Below are 24,158 nucleotides of genomic sequence, written 5' to 3'. Positions count from 1 at the left end.
TCTCTCTCTCTCTCTCTCTCTCTCTCTCTCTCTCTCTCTCTCTCTCTCTCTCTCTCTCTCTCTCTTTTTTTATTTTTTGGTAAATGTAGCCCGAGAACTGTAAATTGGTGCAGGACACTGTGTAAAAGAGGTAAGTTTAAGCAGAACTTGGATAATGTAATAGTGTTTCTACATGGAGGAATGAGAAGGGGTTTCCCTAACAAGACAAACTGAAAACTCCTTTCTATTCATGGTGAAAATATGTATTTATTTGCAGTCTATCCAGCTGCAAATATCTGCTGCCTATTAAAAAAAGCTGAAAGGCAAGAAGGCAACGTGGTGCTTGCAGAGACTGATATAACCACACACCAATGTCTCAAAAAATATCTGTTTTATTTCAGATCTTACTACAGAGAGCGCTTAAGACAGTTCTTTTAGTCCACACAATCGCAAACCCTAGTTTACTGGAACAATACCTTGRCATGTATAGAATTTCTTTATGTGTACAGAGGGATTTCTGTGCATGTATGTATTTACACAAGAGTATGAATCAACTGAGTTAAGCTGCAGTTGATGTTATCTTGTGGCCAGACTGAAGTATGGACAGAATCTCTTGAGTACCTTATAAACACTGTCTTTAACAAAAGAAGTTAAGTGATTGTTCTTCAGATAACTTATCACAGGGCCCGTCTCCACCACATACTGGATTTTGTCCATAATTTTAGTTTCCTCAGCTCCTAGCAGAGTTGGGAGAACATATGAAAGAATTACCTTGCAAAGCGCTCAGACYCAAAGCAGAAGAAACACAACAACTTGTCTTGCCACATGACCAAATGACAATTCCATGTTGGCAGAACCAGTGTAAAATACTGGGCTGCCCTGGGCACCTACAGCTACCCACAAACGTGTAAGGTYGGTGGAAACAGCCTTCGGACTCTGGGCTTTCCCATGGGAGACACAGGGCAGACTGTGAGATGGAACAACCCCAAACAACACAGCACACATGGACGTAGCCATGTCCACAGCCCTGTCTCTAGGATCTTTCACAAATACCTTCCACCAGSATCTCGGTGGCTGCTTTCAGAATGGCACTGAAACACACATCTGGAACGTAATTAAAATCATCACAAGAAACCCACACCCTGAGCTAAGAAGGGAGAGCATAAAGTTTAATTTGAAGAAAAATGTAATTTCTATGGAAATAGAATAGCTTACTCAGTGAATTACAGGGTTTGCTATTTCTCTTTCACAAGCAAAGAGAAAAACCGGTCGGTAGACTTCAGTCTAAACTAAACTGTACATTAATATGACTGGGTTATACTAATGAAGACTAGGCCAAGTCTCAGCACTTATTTTAGTACACTGGCATGTATTTCCTTTAAGTGTTTTATGGGTGTTTTATTCATATATCTCTGTYGGATGCCTAGTGTATCGTGGATTTGTTTGATTCTGTATGAAAAGAGTTCTTTTGTGTAAGAGTTTTATTTTAAAAACTGTCCACACTTCCTAGCCCATAGACCTTGAAGGAAAACCTCTAGAGTAATTGATTATACAGATTCTCATTTCTTGCCAAAAAGAGACTCTATGCAAACAATGAGGTGCATTTTAACATTTCCATAAAGTCACACTTACTGAGGGGGAACAGTGCACATTTTCCCATTGACTTCAGCTTTGAAAGTTCCATTTCCTGAATGTCTAGAAATCAAAGCCAAGCCAGATTGGAGACCAAACTATTTTTAAAAATCATCATTTCCAGGCTTCAGCACTCACAGGGATGTTCTCCACACGATGCAACTCTTCTATAAAGACCCACTTGAAACCATGCTACGGAATAAAAGCTGCTCTGAGCTATTTCAATCAAGCAATTCTTTTATTCTATTTAAGTGCTATAATGAAATGTTACATCTATGTGAAACAAAACTATTTTCTAGCAGTTTCTCTCTCATTAAGTCAACAGAATTCATGGAAAAGTAAGCCCATGTAGGAATGTTGCATTAGGACTTTTTCCAGTGCAATACACTGGAAGGGGAACAGAAGGGGGAAAATTTGGAAAAATGGGGAAAAAAATAACATGATGAAAAAGATTCACCTACTTAACAAACCAATGCAATTTTTTAACATATACACACATTGGATACTCTTGTGAAAGAAGTTGTTATTTTGTTTTTAGAATATATGATGAGGCCTTCTTAGGCAAATATTTTCAAATTGATTAGAAATGTGTTTCTGAGACAAATTATGTAAACAAATCCAATAAATGAAAAGGTAATTACTAAATAGCAGAAGTTACAGAGAAGCTAAAAGTATAATTCTTACTAGTATGAGGAGAGCACATATAAGGGGGGAAAAAACCCCAAACCCTAACTCCAAAGTAGAGATATAAATTTCATATCCCAAGTCTATTATTTTAACATTCCAGAATGACACATGGGAAGGTGTGACTCTTCAGACTATGAAGAGCAGTGGCTGATGCTGCTGTTCCCAAAGCCACAGCTTTATCCCTTTGACTGCGAGTCACTCACCTCAATCTGTCSTATGCCTCCAAGAAGAATTCAGAAATTCCTGCTCAGATAACAGGAAAGCAAGTGTCACAGCAGCCCCATAAATGAAAAAGAAAAGGGGAGAGAAAACTCAGATAGGGGACGTGTAAAATACCACAAACAAGCTGTGGGTGTGTATGATGTGAGGCTGGACGAGCAAAAGGGGCAACACTCATCAAGCAGCAGGCTGGGGCTGGACGGCTTCGCAGCACCTCCACTTAGAGCCTGTGAGCAAAATAAATTTTCTGATATAGCAGCCTGCCTCCCTGGGTGATGTCCTCATGCTGCACCTAATGTACTTGACTCCCTCCTAGTCTAAAGCATCTTCATGTTTATCCGTAAGTGAATTAGAATATGCCAAGTTAAAGAAGGACAGCGGCGAAGTTGGGACACTCAGGACAGCAAATCAGGCCAGCATGCATGAAGACTGTAACTCTGATGTAGGGAATAGATCTACCCAGAATCTATTATTTCATTAGACTGTAAGATAAAAAAAAAATCCAGAATTATTTCTACAGGTCATAACAAAAATGCATTTACACAGCTTAGTTGTCCTGCCATGCAATCTGCTGCGGCACAATCTCCTTCTAAATATAACAGTTTACAACACTCTCTGTTTCTACTTCACATTCCAGTGAAAGGAAAAAAAAGTCAAAATTCTCAAAATTAGAGAGCATCCAAAGGATATACCAACACTCAATGCCTATATTCTGCATATTGAGTGCTTGAGACCCGAACTGTTCCTCAGTCACTGTTGGGAAGTGCAAGTGAGACCAGGGACCTCTCCTCCTGCCTACCTGCAGCATCACAAAAGTGAGGCCACCAAAAGTGGGCTATTCTGCTCATTTTTTTTTAGCAATTAACTGAGCACCAGGCTATTTTCCTAACTTATCAGTATTCTCTGACTTTTAGTAGCAGCAGCCACTTGGCACATAAAATTAGAAGAAGCTAGTTGGATAAAGTAGCTGTTGACATAGGTCAAGAGCATGGAAAATTACTGCAGATGCTATTTGATAATCTGCAGGAGTTTAAAATGGCATAAAAAGTCAATGAATCCAGCAGGGCCAAGTGATGCATTCTTGCTTATTGACAAAGTGCTTCTTCAGCAAAGGCTATTCAGCAAGCATAATTATGGTATGCATATTCTGAGAAAAAGCAGGATTAAGAAAAAAAAAAAAAAAAAAGCTTGGTAGAGAAAGGAAAAGGAAAAAAGAAAAAGGAAAAAGAGGAAAGAGAGAAAGAAGCAGAAAACATCTGAAATTACCATTTATGACCAAATACATCCCAACAGTGCAAGCTACAGTAGTCCGACCTGTGGAACAAAACTGAAAATCAACGCATATTTTTCCATCTGACAGCCACAGAAAAGACTGTCAGACCTGATAGGAATAAGTGGCTTCTATCTACTTTGCTACATACAAGTAATCCATTACAGCTCCTCCACATAAATGAGTGCACTCATTTATCTAAAGATGTGCCTTACAACTTAAGGAAACCCTCTGCACCCTTCCCATCCCAACGCTTCAGAGGCCTTTAGAAATATCAGCACATCTCGGTGTACAACTGTGTGTGGTCACGACAGCGTATTCCTGCTTGAGGAAGAAGACTTTAGAGGCACATATGGAGAGGAGGAAATGGGGGTGGCGATGCAGTCTCCCTGCCCCAAGGGGGTTTATTAGCAGCTAGGCAAGACTGGCATCATGCTGAAATTTTCAATCTCAGCTTGCCTGCAACAGCCAAGATTCATGTCTCACTGCAAGGACAGGGGAACAGTGCAGGTAGCAAAGGTAGAAAGCCCCCACATCTTCACTCCTCGGGGGAGTCTCGTACCGAGTTTCATATTCATGGGTGCAACCACAGCAGTCGCTGAGTGAACACGAGTGCAGCCTCTGCCAACCTCCTCTCCTGAATGCCACACCAGAGCAGACCAAGGAGCAGGGGGAAATTACAAGCTGAAAATCACACCGCAGCATTGTGCGRGAGCTGAGAACAAGTTCCAGGGAGCCTGGGCTTCTCTTGCGGCTTCYCCCTGCACCAGCTCCCCTTGTCTTATACAAAGCACATTTCAACCAGTTTGGGATTCTCCTTCTTCAGACAAGAGTACAACAGGCATCTCAATGTGACTGGTTCAGTTGCTGAGAAATCTCAAMCTTGGAAAAGTCAAGAAAGATTTTCATGGCAACTTCAAAGCAACTGTCATGTTCAGACAAGCTATTTTTATCATTTACGGTCACACTTCATATGTGTTTTTAAAACAAAACAAGACGAAAACCTATGAATGATAGGCTTACTTGTTTCAGTACCCAAAGCTAAGCTTGCACCGTTACATAAAACAATAGTGTATCTCCATGTGGGACAGTGTAATAGTCTTTAAGAATTTCAATACACCATCAGGATTAATATTAATATCACTTAGAATGCAAATTGATATGTCACAACTTCATCTATCTTATACTTAAAACTACATCTTAAAAAAATGAAAACCTGATGCTGAATCTGTATCTACTAGGGAATTAAATATTAAACCTTCTAACTTAATTAGCTTTGGAGTCTAACATATGGCATTTGAACTGTCTAAGTTTTTACATTACTGTAGCAATGATATTAAAAATTTGTAGAAATTTCTAATGGGATTTTTTCTTTCCTTGTGCTAATTTAGTAACTCCTGTCATAAATCTTTCAGAAGTCCTTCAGACAATTGCACATGCTAATTTCAGATGGCCTTAATCACGTACTAAAATTCTCAGCAAGACAAATCTCCCACTGCGTCAAATTYTGCCATCAAAAATACCATTGTAATTCCAAGGATCGAGATTCAGCTGGTTTTCCATGGCACCTACTGCCACAGGAATACTGCCACATCAGTTCAGCAAACACACTCAGAATTACTGAGACAGCAGAAACATTCCCTAATAAATTCATATCTAATTGCCCATTGTGGTATTCTGGTATAACCAAWGCAAATATAGAATACTTCTCATGAATATTCTCTTTGTTAAAAGGTATCTGAAACGGCCTCATCTACTATTCTTACTTTCTGCAAAGGAAGAAATTATCACTTATAGCTYAAAGTGCTTCCAGTTTTTGCTTAGTCATGCTTTGCCATCATGGAAATAAAKCCTCCATGGAAAAAGACAGTCACAAAAGCATAACTATCAAATAAAGCAGTATTGATTGATGTCAGAGTGCTTAAGCTCCCGAAAAGTTGCTCGTGTTTTGTTTTTGTTCCCTCCCGTATGGATGACGTACTACTGCTTAATACATCCCTAACTGCAAGAACAGGACCAAGTCTTTTTAAAATGTACCCTATGTCTAGAAGTATATTTTTAGAAATCAGAATTGGGTCAAAGGTACTTATCTCAAGCTTCAGTTTCAACATTTTGAAACAAAAAAAAAGGGGGGGGTTTTGCTCATGATGCAAATATCAATGGTAGATTTTTTAACACCTCACTTCACTATTTCTTCATCACCACAGATGTATTTCTAGCACAATTTGATGTGGCTAACATGTTTGTCCCTTGTCTATCACTTCAAACTAAGACCAGAGAATCATTAGCAGGCTCACTCTGCACAAGTTGTAGAGCAACAAAAGAGCATCTTTTTCTCCTCACCTGTGACCTGACTCTGACATTCTTCTTCTTGCTCTGAACTGGACTGGAGTTTGAGCTGGCAGTGAAGTTTGCTACTATTAAAACACTGCTTGCTGCAGATCCTAAACATCATCACCTTCTAAATTTTGCACAGCGAGGTGTCCATGAATCATGTATGTATCCTGGCTCACAGAGATCTGCAGTTCAATCCCCTAGACAAGCAAGAAAGGACTGAAGTTTCCCTCCAATCCATTAGGTTGAAGAAAAGGAAATGTTATTTTCCAATGGAAGCCCTATTCCCACACTTGAAGAACTGCTAGACAGTGCTGCCATCAAGGTGGTATCTCCCACTTTCTGCAAGTCAGTCCACATAAAACCTGGAATGATGTCTGTATGGCATGAACATCCTGGTTGCTGCTTTCCTGTACTTTGAATCAGAAACAGGGGGAACATCTTGGCTTTTAAGCTCCCTCACAGTACCAGAGAAGATTTTGACAATAAATGTGTGCCAAGAACAATCACTTAGTTATGGGTCCCTTTGTCTGTTCTTAATTTTGTGCTCATAATTTTCAGTCTTCTTCCACATTACAAACCCCGAAGAGGAAAACMAAGAGTGTTATTTCCAAGGCTGTCATATACATGACAGAGTTTCCAGTTGAATATATCAAAGCCTTTCAGCCTCCAATCAGATCACTTACATGAGAATTCAGTTTGGTTTGGACAGTCTGGCCAAAATTCCTGTTATCTATGTTTATGTCACTTGATAGCAATCTTTATGAACTATTTTTACTTTGTCTTCTGTTGGGATAAAGAGTTTTTAAATGACCTACTAAAAATGTGACTCTCTACATGATTACAGGCCATGAATACTCTCTGGACCAACAAACCCTTTCTCCTCTGACCAAGACAGTCCTTAAGTGGGCAAAAGCGCATCCTCTGAAGTCTACAAATATCAGCTTTGTCTGACATCATCTGGGAGGCGCCAAAAAAAATGCCTGCTGTCACCAGAGCAGACGTTTCACGAGCTCCAAAACTCCTAAGCACTTCCTTAGCCTTTCCCCTGACTTTTATCCTATCTCTAATCAGCTGCCCAGTTCATTTGCCTGGTGATAGTATGGATTAAAAAATGAAGGCAGAGCCAGTGTAGAGTGGTGTACACAGGATTACATCAGTGTAGACAACAGCTTAAAAGCTCCTTGTAAGCACTGCCATAGTCGTCACCATCGGCTTCCCATGTGCAAAGCAAAGGAATACAGCATGGATTCAGGAAAAAGGTAAAAGAGCAGTGAACAAATACAAAAGTAGATGAGTGGTTCTAGGAGGAGCTTTTAGCTATGTACATGAAATTCGATGGGTGTTCGTGTCACATGTATTTTTTAACTCACAAATTCAGAACAAGATCAAATGGCTAGAACTTAAAGCTAGATAAATTCAGGTAACAAAAACATTTAACTCAGAAAAMAGCTTAAAAACTTGTGCAAACTACCCACTGTTCAGAATTGCTTATTTGAAACTGGAAGATTTTTAARATTTATACTGTGCCTTAAATAGAAATGAATTCCAGAAAAAAATAAGGCATCTGGTCAAAGATGGTTTGACCAGATGACCACAATGTTTCTTTCAGTCTTAAAGACTACAAATCTAGTGGTAACTATATTTGGAAGAAATAGTTTCAGAATATTTCAAAATTCAGAAATTCTAGTTTTRTATATGATCACATAAAGCTGTTAAAATAGCTACTGATTAAACAGTGGGCTAACTTTGAGTTTCTTAATGTGCTTAAAAATGATGGKTTTTTTTGGCTCCCATACGATGAAAGCATAAACAGACCTTTTGGCCTTTATTTTGATTATCAGTGTCAATGGAGGTGATGGAATCTCCCTCAAAAAGAAGAAATAATGTCAAACAATAATCTAGGTTAAACACGGCTTATGTGAGCAACAGTCAACACACCAATAGATACAACTGGTTTAAGTGGATTATATGGAGAGGATTTATGGCAAGAGAGTTTTATTTTCCTAAAATATTATTTGTGTTCATAAAATGCTGTGTGTGGTGGCAAGGGAAAGCACTTGCACAGAATGAAACACATCGGACTCACTTTCCCCTTGCGATTTGCGGAGGTTTTTGTTCAGCCATCAGCATTCCTGCCGCTTCATGGGTAGGAAGGAAGCAGAGTGGAGGAGCCAAGTCCTTTCACACAGGGCACCAATGCACAGGGGAGCACAGGGCACAGCTGCCTGGCACCCCATCTAAGCCATTAAACCTTGCACCTTACAGGATGATGAGTGTCTGCTACRCTGCAATGGAGCATCTAGCCAAAGGATAAGCAGGGCTTTCCAATGATGATGACTTCTTAAATGATCCTAAGAGAAAGGAGCTTCTGAAACACTGCAGGAAAGGCTTTTTWAATTATTATTATTATTCCCTTTTGCCTTGTTTTGGGGAGGGATGTATTTCCAGGTCCCAATCCCTCTTTTATTATCTCATGAATATCCTGCACTTTAACAAATAACATCAGAGTCAGATGAGGGTGGATCCCCTCAGAAATCGGTGTGTAAAAGCCACTCTGTCACACTCCTAGATGCTCTGCCCCAATATGCTCCTTTCCATAATGTGTTTTTCCTTCAGTCTCTCTCTCGGCTGATATTCCAGCCCTGAAGGATCAKCTTTTTCCAGAATATTGAATCTTTCCCTGCTCAAAAACAGGATGTCCCCACTTCTTCCTTTTCGGACTCTTTCTGACATGCAGCAGTTTTACACCACAGCAGTTGAAGAGACAGCCATTTGCTATCTCTTGGCCACCACCAATGCAAAGTGACTCTAATGATATCAAAAAGACACTGTAACATGAGACCACAGCAGCTGTCAGGACTGGTGTCTTCCCCAGCAAGCCCTATGAACACAGGTTATCAATGACAGTACCAATTCTCCCTTTAGACATTTAGCTGCCCCAACATCTTTCACCGCCCTAACATTTTCATAAAGCCACTCTGCAGCTTAAAAAACTGCAGGGGCCTGTAGTGCTGCACTGCCTGTACTGCTTTACTASATCTGTAAAGTAATTCAGATGTTATTAACACCTACTAGCACCCACGGACCGAAGATTGCCAAGCAGTTCCCTTTACAGCCCTCTGCTTACATATGTTTATAACTACCATGCTGAAGTATTCATTTCATCAGTTTAAATTCACCACACACCTCTTTTACTCAAAGCGATTCTGTTGTCCTTAAGGCCGAGCAAAATCCTTCAGCAGATCCTGAAGCACTTTTCATTTTTAGGCTGAAAATACAAACAGATTTTTTCCTTTAAGGTAGCATTTACACTTCGAAAAAAGAGCTACAGAAGCCTGTGTATGGGCTGCGCATGGGCCTCCTGAAAGRTCTTGTTTTGAATGAGTCCAAGCACTCCCAAGGAGAGAGACAACAGGCAGAGGTGTCTCCCTGATGGGGAGATGCTAAAATAACCTTATCCCAAAGGTAAAAGCTTTGCAAAGTGTTTAGGTAACTCAAGGCAAGGCAGGGAACCGAATGGTGCCTGCTGAAGTTATCTGTGTAACATGATGCGCATCCTCTCCGAGCTCCTGGYCAGGTGTGCAGGACCGTCACAAATCCCTGCCCAAATCCATGGGTGCCCGAAGGCCCCCGGGGACCCTGCGCCACCCAGCTCCAGCCAGGACCTGCGCCCAGAAGCCTTGGGGATTCTGCTCCTGAAGGCTCCTCTGGCAAAGCAAAGGAGAGTCAAAGGGATTGTTTTTTCTCCTTGTTTCTATTCCTTTACTGGCATACATTCACTTTTCTAATTATGATTCTCAGAAAGGTTGAATTATCCAAAGATCACATGGTGGAAATGAAATCAAATATTCAGGACTATGTATCTATGCCTCAAGTACCTCTACTCTCTAAAATAAGGTGATGAATGCTGACATTAATATTAACTTTGCTGTGAGGTGTAGTATACACTACACACTTTGTCATCAGTACTGTAACTACAGCTAAGATTTGCTGCACAAAGTAACTGTGACCACTATCATACTTAAGTAGGTTAGATATAGGTTTTAACACACCAGAACATAGTTTTCTGCCAGGTTTCTACTGGTGCCAGTAAAAAGCAAACACCCTCAAAACTGTATTATCAGACTGATAGAATGGTTGAGGTTGGAAGGTCTGGAGATCATACAACTCAAACCTGCTCAAGGACCATGCTGACCAGGACCGTGTTCAGATGGCTCTCACACAGCTCCAAGGCAGAAGACTCCACAGCAACCTGGGCCACCTGTTCCAGTTCTGTTAGTCAGTCTCTCAATCACCTTCATGACTGAGTCACTGGACTCTCTCCAGTAGCTCTGTATCCATCCTATACTAAGGGGCGAGAACCGGACACAGTGCTCTGGATATGGCCTCCCCAGAGCTGAGCAGAGGGGCAGGATCCCCTCCCTGCCCCTGCTGCCAACATCCTCCTGATGCAACCAGGAGCCCATTGGCCTTCTTGGCCACGAGGGCACTGCTGCCTCATGGCTAACTTGGTGTCCACCAGGACTCCCAGGTCCCTCACTCCCAGRTCGTTCACTCTCAGGTCCTGGTCTCCCAGGCTGTTTTCCAAGGAGTTAGACTGGAGCTTGCAGGAGGCGTGGGGTTAATCCTGCCTGGCTGTGAGCTCTGCACTTACTTATGTTGATCTCCATAAGGTTTGTCTCTGCTCATGTCTTCACCCTGTCCAGGTCRCTCTGGATCATCAGCTGCTCCTCCCTGGTTTGTGTCACCAGCCAAATGGCCAAGGGGCCACTCTGTCCCTTCAGCCAGGTCGTGGATGAATGAACAGAACAATCCCAAACCCAGCACTGACGCTGGGAGCACCACGAGCTCCAGGCACCCTGCAAGACTTGGCCCTACTGATRGCAACGCTCTGAGCTCTGCCAATCAGACACTTCTCCAACCACCTCCCTTCTGCTCTTAGAGCCCATCCCTCCTCAAGTTGCCTTTGAGGATATTAGCCCTGATATGTACCCAAATTCAAGAAGCTGAAAATGGATATTACAYTTTGAACCTCAAATCTGGCTAATTGTGAATGGGGCAATGTATACTATCTCCTTGCAGAAATATTTGTTCCCTATACAACAACAGTATCTCCTAAAGGGAATTTTCTTCTTCATCACTTCTAAACAATATTTTTGATGTATTCCTGAGGACCCCTAGCAAATTTCTGTAACATGATCTATACAATGGTCCCAAATATTGCCAGTGTTCTTAATGTTTGGTCTGCCCACGTACTAAAGAGAGAATATATTTCCAGAGCAGCACACACACACTGGGAAGCAAAGGCCAAGGAGTCTGGATGGCAGGAGAGCTAATTTCACCAAGTGTAGAGATGTCAGAAAAAACACTTCCTCCAAAGAAAATCATCTCTGATTTTACGTATCTCTGAGCTTAAATCTTTTTTTTTTTTTTTTTTTTTAAAGTTGTTAAGACATATTCATGCCACACATTACTTTGCATTATTCAGGACAGATTACTTCAGATTTCTTTTTTTCTTGGCACAGTCTCTTGAATGGCCCCAGGTCATGACGTGTATCTCCAATCTTTTGACTCATTCTCACTGCAAGCAGAAGGCTTCAGAGCCATCAAAGTCCACAGCCCTAGGTGATCTCCTTCATTCTAATTACTCGTATCTCACAAGGTTAGGACTACTTCTGTCAGAGATGGCTGGGCCATCACCTGTCCTTTCTATGTCAGCCACCACCTTTCTCCCTGATCATGAGGCCTAGAGATAGTAATCAGGACCCAGCAGCTCCACCACAATCCAAATACATTCTGTAACCTGCTGGAATGTGGTATTTCCACCTGCTCTGATGCTGGGCTTCTGCAGTGCTGCAATAACCAGCATTAGAAAGGGATACTGCAATTTTTCACTACTCATCAAAAGCTCAGCCCAGCTCCCTGCCACACTGTGACCTTGTGCTTTGCCTGCTTACCTTGCTGCCAGCTTAAGAAAATCACTGTAAGAAAATAGCAACAAGGAAATCCTGCTAAATAGGTTCTTTTACATTTCTCATACCATTTGCTACACTAATTAGGAAGTGAGCCAGCTACAGTCCCTAGACTAATCTCCAGTTCTTGCACAACAGTTAGCAGTGAGATTATCACTGCAGAGCAGTTCTGCAAAATGACCTGGCAAACAGAAAATTAGAATTTACTGAAATCTAATATTTCTTTTTAATGCACATGCAATTAAGGACATGGAGAGGACAAAAACTCTCTGAGGCAAGTGCTTACAAGTGGGATAATTATGATGAAACCAAAATATAAGTGTAGGTAATCAGACATCATAATTTATGTCAAGAAACACTTCCATATTCTCTGACAAATTCTCTCATTTCTAAAATTGTACTACTCCGAGGTTCTGCTGGCCATTTTTCTGCCTTTGGTAGAAAAATATTGATCAGTAATTGTAGAAGATATCTTCAGTGATTAATTCTCAGGGTTTTCTTTTTAAGCACTAATAGAAAAGTCAGTTGTCTAGTGAAAGTATTAATAGAATTAGGTATTAACAGAGCTTTTAATCTTCACAAACAAGCCTCAGTCTCAATAGCTTTATGATTAACTTTGTTAAATATTTCTATGCATTATGGATAAAGGAAGACAAAATGCCATTTTTTGACAAAATTTACTGGATACAGGACCTTCAGATTTAGCCTGTATAGTACAAGGGGGAGGCTGCCTGCACTGTATATTTGCATGATAATGTGTGAATATATTTTGGGTTTCACTTTTAGGTTGCTGTCACACAAGATTCAATTTTTAGATGATTTTCTATCATCTATAGGCCAAACACCATTCCGCGTACACAAAAGCAGTGCCAGCTTTTCAGGTTGCCTTTTGCCAGGACCATTAGAAAGAACAGGATGCTGCACCCTGCCTTCTCAAGTGTTTCAAACACTGTGTTTGTGCAAACTCAGAGAGGCCTGCTAGGAAACATAGCTGTAATTTTATTCCGTTTTGCTCTGCTCACTTTAGTTCATTACTGTGGTTTCTCCTCTCAGGCTATTTAAGCCATTGTATCTGTTGGCAAACTTGTCCATATTGGTGCACAACCAAAAGGAAGATTGGCGATGTCATGCAGCCTCAGCTTGGTAAAATTATTCTTGATTTCCATTCAAGCAACACAGGCTTCTCAGGAGTTTTCTTGAGAAAAAAATCTGTTTTCTTAAACCAGAACCTGGTTTAAGTTAGGCATAAAGTACTTATCCGCCACAAAGTACAGATCTTAATTGTTCATTTAACAAGAGAATACTGAGCAGCTTGTACAGTCCTTACAACAGCATGAACTGCTGTTAGAACAACACTAATTATAAGGGGATCTAACACAGTTGGGCACAGGTGAATGGCAGTTTTGTATCTCCAGAGGCTCTGAAACAAGGTCTTAAGTGTACGACTAGTTGCCCACGTCTTAGCAAACTGTGTTTAAGACTCTGGAGGCAGGTACTGAGGTGAAATGTCCCTGTGTCCTCTCTCACATCGTGATTCAGTTCATGCACTAACTCACCCAGCAACAGTCTCCTTAAAAATAGCAAGTCTGATTCTTGATGTTGACTGAGCTGAAGAAGTAAGGATGGCTCATACAAAAGATTTCAGAGACAATTAAATAGAGAGACGGTGGTAAATATTTCATTACTTCATAACTTAGTCTCTCCGGTCAAAATCTAAACATGGAAAATAGTGCAGCGGTTCCCATTATTCTGCTATAAGATGTTATTGATTCTTTGTCTTCTGCATGCTAATACAGCTCATGGCTACACAGGCAGGCATCGGTAACCCACCAGATGCCCAAATTTAACAGTTCTGTTATTCTATTTAGCTAACATAATAGTTTTGCTCCCTAATGACGTTTAACAACTTAACACTTGGCATTGCCCGTATGAAACACTGGCTTCCCACAACAGCATTCTCATGAGAATTTTTCTAACCCTTCAGTCCAAATGCTTCTATTAAAAACCTAGGGTTTTAATACTGTAATGAAATTCTTCATTCCTGCTGAGTTTTGTGCCTCCTAAACATAACACAAATTGGCTAAAGTCCCTCTCAATCTCATACTCCAGTCTTGGCACAATTAAATTGGAAAATAATTGGTAAATACACCTTGACGGCCATCTTCTTAGCACAGCAAATCTAACCCTCTTCTTTTCTTGGATTCCTTCTCTGCCTCCAAAGGCTCGTGTGCCACTCCACAAGTAGTGGCATTTGCCTTTCCAAAGCAGGACCATCATCTTGTGATAAAATCCATCCTTTTCCCTTCTCTTTGGCCAGCTATCTCCTGTGTCAACCCAGCATATTATTTAGCAGTGTGAACTGATATAATCACTGCTACATAGCAATGTGATGCATTTTTTACTGGTTCCCACTGGTTTCTACTGGCTGCTACTGTTCATCTTCCCTCTGCCCTCCCACAAACACCCACAATATCCTCTTACTATGAGGGATGGGCTTCCAGCATTACTTTCCTTTTCTTTGAAAGCAGTCTTGAGAGTTTGCTTTTTTCACCTCAAAACTACTTTTGCTCAGATTTTTTTGTGGTTTTAGCACTATTTTTATTCAGTTTGTTATGGCAGTATCGAAGCTCCCGCTGTACACATGGTGCCAGTGGTTTGTATGGGCCAGGTCATATGAGGATGGGGAAAATGTAAAAGCCTGTGTGGAGTCTGTACCTGTTCTCCCAGGTACAATGACTCTGTATAAAATCTTAGCACAATCCTGCTCTAGTAGGGTCTTTTGCTGAAATCAAGCCTATTTTAACAGATGTGTGACTGGAAAGTTTTCATTTTCTAAAAGATGAATGAAGCTGATTTGACTCAGGAGTTCAAACCCCAAACAAACCTATCTGAAAGGATTAAAAGAAAAAACAAAAAGGTAATATAGCATCATAGTTCAAACTGACAAACAAACACTAATGCCAAAAAAAAAAATTCCCTATTAGTAAATGGGAGATTTCACAGGAACTTGAATTATTAATTTTACATTTAGCAGCACTGCTATAGGCCACATTTCTTTTTAAGATCTCTCTTGTGATGCAAAGCACTGGGACCTCATAAGCAAAACAGAACATACTTTAGCTTGTACATACATCGTTTTGAATATATTAGCAATCTGAAAGCTGCATTATATTAACTTAACAAATGCATTCTTCTGGGATTACTGCCTTGCCATTTATGCTATTTGATTTTGAGTAACATTTTTCACTACATGAGTCACAAATTCATTATCATGACTCTTCACTACAAACTCCTCATTTTTTGTAACTATACCTTGTATCAAAAGACAACTTTCTCATTTGTACTGTCTATTTAACTTTCATGTGTCATTACCATAACTCATGGCATGGGATTTTCACTAACTCTTGCCAATAGCCCCCACCAACACGACATTAGCTGGAAAGATCTGAAATTCATGTAGTCTTTGCCTCCGTGGATTTCATTAAAAGCTTGGCTTTGACACACAGTACTGATCTCTGCTTCTATCCATAATTTCTCTTCTCATTTTTTTGCTACCAACACTGGAAGCACAACTACATGCATAACTATATGCACATAACTACATACAATACTAGTAAAGCTGCTGTGGGAAAAGCTATATCTGAATTTTTTGTAGATGACAAAATATGTTGGTGACATTACCACCTCACCTATGCATCTCTTAAAGCTTCTTAATCCATTTCACCTCTAAGTGGGTGCTCCCAGAGCTGCAGGGCAAGGATGTGGATCATAATGGGCAAAATTATGTCACTGTCCTGTGCCATTATCATTTAACAACAGAGTAATGTTCATCTAATACTGAGATAATTTTTAAAACACGTAATGTATATATCTTCAATTTATGCTTTCTGTTGGGCCTATTCGTATTGTTTAAAATCATATCAACAGTCATTTCCAGATGAAAATAATGAAGACAAAGATCTTCAAAGCAATTTAATGATGTCTGTATCTTTCCCTTAAATTCATACAGTGATATCAAACACCATGCACATAAGCAGTTCAGAAATGGCAGATCCCAAAATGGTTTCTCCATTTCTCATGATTAAATAATGAATTCTCAATGAATGAAAAATGCATTATTTAAATTTTTATAAAACTACGAACAGATTAGTAATCTATATGTGAGGCAACTAGCAGGTCACAGTAATTAGGTGTACATGTTAAACAAAAGAGGCTTTTGTGCATTAAATAAACTATCATTAAATGATTTGGAAAGCACACAAACCTTAATGTTCCTTTGTTCACAAATACACACGCCAGCTAATCTGCTGCAAATATTGGCATTAGACACAGTGACAGTCATAAATGCAGCCATGTACAGTACTGGTCCTTTAAAATTCCCGTGGGCATCCAGTGTGACCTTTTTAAGACTAAACCATTTTTAAAAGACTCAACTTACACAAGGCAATTCAACTGAAGGCTTACTTTAATAAACTATTTTTTTTTAATTTCATATACATTGAGGACAATCTGTGACGCAAATTTCAGGTGTAATGTACAAGCTGGTCCGTAAATACTGATATGTGTGTTTTGACACGCCTCCAGCCACTCAAGGGTTTCCTATCCCAGAGTCAATGAAGAAATCACAAAGTCACCACAAGCACTCCTGGTAGGTCAAAGAGTTAGACTTTAGGCTTCTCTTTGGCACCAGAGCAGCTATGGGGCTGGAGTTCCTCGCACAACTTCACTTGTGACCTCAGTAGCAAACACCTCGTGCTGGCTCAAGCACCAAATGCCAGGCATAGGACAAGATCTAAGCAGTGTAAGGTGAAGGCTGGAGAAACCAACCACGTCTCTGATGTTTTGCTGTGCTGTCCCTCATGTCTTTGGCTGTGTGCCAGAGAGGCGAAGGGGTGTAGGTCAGCTGGGTGCAGCAGAAACGCCGGTGGTGGTACGTGCCTGTGAGCTCGTTCACCTGCTTCACAACACCGGAGCACRAGGGGAACTGCCCGTCCCAAGAGGTGGTGGCGCTGGGTGTGCGAACAGCCGCTCCGAGCACTCACAGAGCAGGCTTTTGGCCCTGACCACGTGCTAATCCCTGAAAACATCCTGCTCAGCAGAGCTGCTGGGGTCCTTACACATCTTAGCAGCTTAGCCCTGTCTGCACAAAAGGGAAAATGCTCCGTGTGCACTTCCCATGTCCTCCTCCTTTCTCTTCAGGAAGGAACTTCAGCCCTAACTGTGGCTTTCCAAGCCACAGAAGTGCTCCTGCATCCTTCAGTGCTCATATCCTCCAGAATGCCTAGCTTGCAAGCGACACATACACTGCTCAAATTGTTTTTGCTGGTAACTGATGCTTTTTAGAAACCTGTGTTACGTTTCAGGATAGCAGCTACTACAGGTATAGTAGATGTAACAGATACCACTACTACAGTTGTGATTTTAGAAGCACAGCTACACATTCACAAAATCCCCAAACTGCAGCTCCCCCACGAATAATGCTGGACCTTAGGTTCTAATAACAGCACACACTTGATAGTATAGTATTGTCTTTGCTTCATTTTAATGGGAAGCAGAACCTTAGCAAACAGATAGTATGTCTGTTCCTGTAACTCTATATGCCATTCAGGTGAATGTCTCCTGGTATGATATTTCATATAAAATATGCAAAGGCTTTTGCCTCAGACACATAGGTGGATTTTCTTACCTTTGGTTCCATTGAAATGAAGCTGTGGGTACCTCTACTTGAGAGAACTGACCTTTTAATTGTTTTACTATGGTAAAAGTGGTAGTAATCCTTCAGTGTTCCAATCTGTAAGGGTAGAAAAGAAAAAAATAGAGAGGGAAATTTAATTTATGAAAGCAGTTTTCTGGTTTTCATTTTTAAAGGCCTATAAATTATGCAATTTCCTGCTGTGGTGAAATGTTACTTGAACCTAGTGATCATCTTTCAAAAGAAGGACATATGATATGAAATGGATGGAGTGTCCTTCAGGCAGTAACTGCATAACCAAAGATTATAATTGAGCTGCTTAGTCTGTCTGTATCTACCTTTTTAATGTTTAATTTATATGCAGTATTTTAAGTAATTCTATATAAATCTATACCAAAACTGTCTTCAAATGGCAAATATAAAAATCATAAAATGGCTACATGGTTATTAAAAAGCATTCCATCTAGTTTGCTTAAGGAAATGTACTGTAAAATGCACTGGATTCAGTTATTTATATAATTATCTTATAAAAAAGTCATCCACAGCATCCGACTATTCACCGAGAATAGTCTCTTTCTGCAGAAGGTGGACATGAAAGAAGTATCAGAAAGAATAATGGAAATGCTCACTTCACAGTATAGTAGCTTACTAGAAGTAAAAATTCAATCCCTACCAAATTGCAAATTACACAAACGCATTAAAAATACTTTCTGTCCGTCCCATCAGTACACAGAAGTAATGTAAATATTAAACTAAGGCAGTCTTCACAAATTTAAAAGGAAATTCCCCCCTCTAGTATCATCAGTACTTAAGTATTTAAAACTTAAAACTTTATTTTCCACTTGTACAAATACTCAGCTTCCTTGTCTTTAGGGAGAACATCATCCTAAGCCTTCTAACGCACTATAGATCTTTTAAGACATTTTATTATTCAGGTTTTCTTAATAATGAGCAAAAGAAAAGCTATTTAAACTCACTGTAATTTCAAGCTGTCATATGTGACCTCAGCAATCAGGTTAAGTTTTGAAAATAATTTTGAATGAAATCACCACAAGAGGTACACTGAAAAGTTCTAACCTCTAAGATTCTATATTTTGAATTCATATCCATAAAAACACGTATGTATGAAACTTCATTGATTAACATTAAAGATTCAAACAGAATTTTAAATATCCCACTGTGGTCCTCCAAAAAAAAATGCTTTTTGACTATCTGAAAATCCAGATCTTCAGAAAACATCAGAATAGTCTAAGGTGAACTACTGGTAGATGGTTATTGGAATACAAGAATATTTTATCTTAAAGTTGAGGAACTTAAAGGGCAGTGAGAATGACAGAAAATATTTTGAAAAAAAAATATTCAGTTTGAATAAGATCATCTAAAGAGGAAAATTGCACCATGATTTATGATACTAATCTCACTCAATCAGTACAATTAAAAAGCTATTGATAGCTCCATGTCAGGAAGAATGAGTTATCACAGAATCACAGACTGGTTGAGGTTGGAAGGGACCTCTAGAGATCATCTAGTCCATCCCGCTGGTTCCAGCAGGGACACCCGGAGCACGGGGCACAGGGTCACATCTCAGTGGGGTTTGAAGACCTCCAGAGAAGGAGACTCCACAATCTCCTCCTTCACAGGACAGAAGTTCTTCCTCACAGCAAAGAAGAAGAAACACTGCCCAGACACAACAGGGCGCAGCCCGCGGCCCCGGGCATGGCCTGGGCTCCTGGCAGCCTTGGACTGAGGGCTCCTCATCCCGCGGCCCTCCCGCGGACGGAGCGCGTAGGGCACCCGAGCGGCCGTGTCAGGGACAGCCCCACGGCGCTCCCCAGGCCRCACGGCCCAGCCGCACTGGCCCCAGGGAAGCAAAGGGAGAAGCCGGAGAGACCAGGCTGCTCCTGGTCAGGGAGCCGCGTGCGCGCCAAGCTGAGCAGGAAAGCCCCAACGCTCGGTACAAATCCGCGCTCCCCCGAGGCCTGCGCTTGGGAGGGAAAGGAGCCGCTGGAAGGAGCTGTGGCAACTGTTAACGCCAGCTCTTCCAGGCACCATCAGCTTTCAAACATACACTGTTAATCATAATTAATAAAAACGGTGATGGATGCAGCTTTACTTTGTAACTGTCGAGGAAATTAAAGGGTCCCCAATCTTTTAAATGGAATTTARCTCATACTCACTGACTGCCAGTGCCCCTCACAGCAAGGTAACACTGGTGTTATTAAAAATTTTACTGCCGTCTCTTTCCTTAATGGGAATTTACTTAGACCTTCCCAGCCCCCTGGACCACTTGGAGAATAGTTAAATCACGGAAATATAGCACAGTAAAACTTATCATTATGGATGTTCTTGTTATATTGCTTTTTATACTTTTAACTACCCAGTCTTAGAGGCACTCTTAGAGGGAAGGCAATGCAAAGCCAGAAACACCAGACTGTAGATCTAACCACCTTAGAGACTGATGACAATTTAGCTGTTTTATCCTTGGGAAATCTTTGTAATCATCTTTTTGACCTCGAAGACCTGCTTTCTTTAAAAAGAGATGGAGAAAGATTCCTGAGGAACTGCCTGGCCAAAAGCAAGCAGGGGGAAGGGAGGGGATTTACTCTTTCTGGAAACAATCTTTGTCACTGAAAATTTAAAATAAATACATACATAAATTTAAATAATACCATACAATGTTTAATCGAGGATAAAATAGCTCATGGAAATAATAATCCAGCAATATTGCAGTGGAATCCCAGGAAAGCAAAACATGCACATATATACATTCATTTTATACTTACTCGGTCTTCTTTTTCAGGTTTTAATGTTTAGAAAATGAGTGAATTTTAAATATATTAACCATGAAACATGAGTCAAGCTTTGAAAGCCTTGTCCTCGGAACATACTTCTTCAGTATGCAGTTTTACAGTCTGAGACAGTAGTGGGACAGTCTGGGATAAAACGACTGAATGAATTCATTTACCTTCGTCTGTGACTGTTCTCACAAACTCCGCAAGGAAATATAAGTGCTAAAGTTGCCTTTAATATCCATATATGACCTCCAGACTGACCTAAAAATACTCTGAAACTACACCTGAAACTTTCATACAACTGAACCTTTTTGCAAGGAGGTTATTTAAGCACTTACTAGAGGGAAGCAGCTTGGACTTCCTATCAGTTTCTTATCTAACTAATTAATTAAAACTTTTCTATTTTACTTTTTGGATAGAGTTCTTCTTTTTTTTTTTTTTTTAATTCAAAAATTGCCTACAAATTTAGCTGCAAAATGCACTTTTCCCCAGCTGGCTCAAGGGAAAGCAGCATGCTACAGAGTTGGTGAATTGGTAGATACATTTTTAAGGTCTCTGTTTCTTCTGTCGTCAACAATTTCGGTCCAAAAAAGGAAGAAAGATCAAGTCCAGTTCTATACTAGCTCTAATCTTGACCAAGGGCTAAAAAAGTGCCAAAGAAGCACCTGTGTGGAATCAGAACATAAATCCCTATAACTAGATACAGAACTGTAGTTCACAAGAGGCTGAAGATCTGACTTTTCCTTCAGAGTTGGGCCAAATCTCAGAAGCGTTAAAATTCTTTACAGAAAGAAAAATACCAAGAAGAGGGAAAGAGAGGAAGAAAATACTAAAAAGAAAAATAAAGTTTATAGGGATTACTTTCATTATCTGATTTTGATAAAAATAAAATGTTATAAAGTGACACAAAATACACCAGAAACGATGTTTCAAGATGAAAATGAAAATGTTTCAGTGTGAAACTTTTGAAACAGAATGTTTGGATGTTATGGAAACTTTCTCTCCTAAAGTAAATGCCAGGTAAGACAAGCTGGTGTCAAAAAGCATTTATATTCCTAAAGGACCAAATATTCCCAGGACTGACAATTCTGACAGGTACTGTGTTTCCCCACCCCGTACAGCACTCTGTAACGCGTGTGAAGACTGCGAGGACAGAGCCCTTCTGCTGACCCATGGCGGCCCACGCTACTATCAACGCCCACTACTGAAAACAGGCCCAGTGGTACTGTAAAAAATTGCTGCTTTTTTTTTTTAATTCCTTTTTCTGTCCCTGCAGAGTTAGGAAGAATTAAATGTTTTAAAATCAGGGTCCTCATCGTGGCATTTAGGGGTCACAGAGCCCCTCTATGTGTCGTACAGAAGATATTAGGCTTGCTTGTGCAGAGCACACTGCAGGGAAGCAAATGAGCGCTCTGCTTTCAGCCTTGGACAATCTGTGGATTTTGCATAGACCAGTAAATGAAATATTTAGGAGGGAGCAGCACAGGCCCTCAGGAATTTATTCAGGCTACAACTCCAGTCCTGAAGATGAGGCCTATATCCAAATATTTAAACTCTCTGCTAGTCCCCTTTGGGCTGATTTGCTGCACTATYCTGTACTGAGTTAGATCTACAGATCTAACAGATCTCTCTACAGATCTGCCTACAGGCAATGTCCTGTCTTACAGGCAGACAGCATGGGGAAAGATCAGAAAGTGTAGCTCTCCTCAACACTGTGGCTTTGTCCCACACGGTAGCTCCATATAATAATAATATTATTATTATGGAATTTATGGTAATAAAATTATTATTATATGGAGCTACCATGCTATTCTCTAAAGCATAGAATACACGCCAATATTATTATTATTATGGAGTTATTATTATTATGGAATTTATGGTAATAAAAACTCCATAATAATAATAATATTGACGTGTATTCTATGCTTTAGAGAAGCTCTAAATCAGTACATTAAAGGAACACCCAATGGGTAAAAAACCCCCACAAACACACACAAAAAAGTGCACTTGTAATGCGCCCAACCTCAGTTAACTAAACAAGTCCAAAACCACAGTGAAACCAAAGCAATTTGGGGATGAATGTAATTATCACTCCCAACTCAACCTGCCTACTCTAAAATCTACATTTCAGACTAGGCTGAAATGCCCATGCAAGCCAGTTGTCCATTCTACTTCAGGCCGAAATTAGCTGGTGCAAACTAGATGCTAGTGCAAGCTGTGCAGATGCCTCCGTGCGTGATCAAGAGAGGCAAAACCTCAGGTGGCAACTCCTACCTGTGCTCCTGTGATGTTCCTTTCTGTCCAGGGATGCTCCGCAGAGCGCAGGTATTTCAGCAACGCGCTGCCGGGGTCACCACTGCTGATCAGCGACACGCTGAGCACGCTGGCCTTCACCTGAGCGGCCCCAATGCGGCAACACCCCTCACCACCATTCCTTACAATTCCATCCCTTGCAATTCCATTCCTTACAATTCCATTCCTTSCAATTCCATTCCGCCATTCCTCACAATGTCCTGGCAATCTTCCCTCTGAGTCTGGGAATTCCAGACAAAGTAAGAAGCTAATGGCCACAAACTAGTAAGAAAGCTATTCCATAACACAGATTCCTTGCTATCCTCCTTAAACGCTTGTTCCAGACGACTGAAGAGTTCAGCCAGATGCTAATATAGAAAAGGAGGTTCCCTTCTGAACCATACACACAAAGAAATAATAAAAACCCAATCTAGCCAGATAAACTAAACCACTTGTCAATTACAACAGAAACATCACAATTTCCATATAAATAAATCAGCCTGTATACCTCTTCACATTCTACAAATGGGCATGTTAACGCTTTACCTTTGAAATTCCCATTCCTGTTTAAATRGGAAAAAATATATGTATCACCTTACTGAATCAACATACACCACTCGACTTCTCTTGCATATTTTGGCAGTTTTCCACTGTTTTGGCTATCTGGATGGAGAAATTTCATCTGGGCAGTTGCCTTGAACTAAAAAAGTACGATTTGGTTTTTCAAACCAATTCATTTCTGAAATGACTAACAGAACCATTAACATAAAATAGCTCTGCATTACATGCTTTCAGATAAAGATGCTATTACTGCTGCTTACATCCAGCTGCATTTTGCTTTAAAATAAAGTAGCACATCAAGTATTTTAATGGAAAACCCTAAATAAGCTGTTCGGTCTTTCAACTTTTTATGAGCTTTGGTTTTTAGAATAAAACGAATAACAAGACCCTAAGGTCAATTTTAATTCCTGATATCTTTCTAATTCAGTGCAAAGGCTGAGATTTTTTTCAAAGTCACTTCATAAACTTCAATGAGAATTTGCATCCTAATGCATCTATTATGAAGCCTTAAAATTCTCAGAAAAACAGAACTGCAGCTAAATTAAGTAAATATACAGATTAAAAAAAAATTGTAAAAAGAGCATTTTAATTTACAGTGAATATTTTTACAGGAGTTTGCATGTTCTGTTCTAGATTATCCCTGTAGCTTAATTACTTATGTAATGATGCTTAATTACTTTTTAAAAGTCCCAGATACATTGGACAAAGTTTCATAGACAACACCA

General features: G+C 40.2%; 1 protein-coding gene across 3 annotated transcripts in view; it reads right to left on the bottom strand.

The window, feature by feature from the left end:
• The window catches only part of PCSK5 (proprotein convertase subtilisin/kexin type 5), a 234,316-nt gene that overhangs the window by 194,463 nt on the left and 15,695 nt on the right, over positions 1-24,158 (bottom strand). For all 3 annotated transcript variants that reach the window (XM_026051997.1, XM_026051995.1, XM_026051996.1), the window contains exon 2: positions 17,783-17,887. In XM_026051997.1, the coding sequence (XP_025907782.1) occupies positions 17,783-17,887 (105 nt within the window). The remainder of the gene's footprint in view (positions 1-17,782; positions 17,888-24,158) is intronic.

The sequence above is a fragment of the Nothoprocta perdicaria genome, unplaced genomic scaffold (assembly GCF_003342845.1).
Source record: "Nothoprocta perdicaria isolate Ctin4 unplaced genomic scaffold, notPer1 scaffold_82, whole genome shotgun sequence".
Taxonomy (NCBI): domain Eukaryota; kingdom Metazoa; phylum Chordata; class Aves; order Tinamiformes; family Tinamidae; genus Nothoprocta; species Nothoprocta perdicaria.
This window is presented reverse-complemented; position numbering and strand designations above follow the sequence as displayed.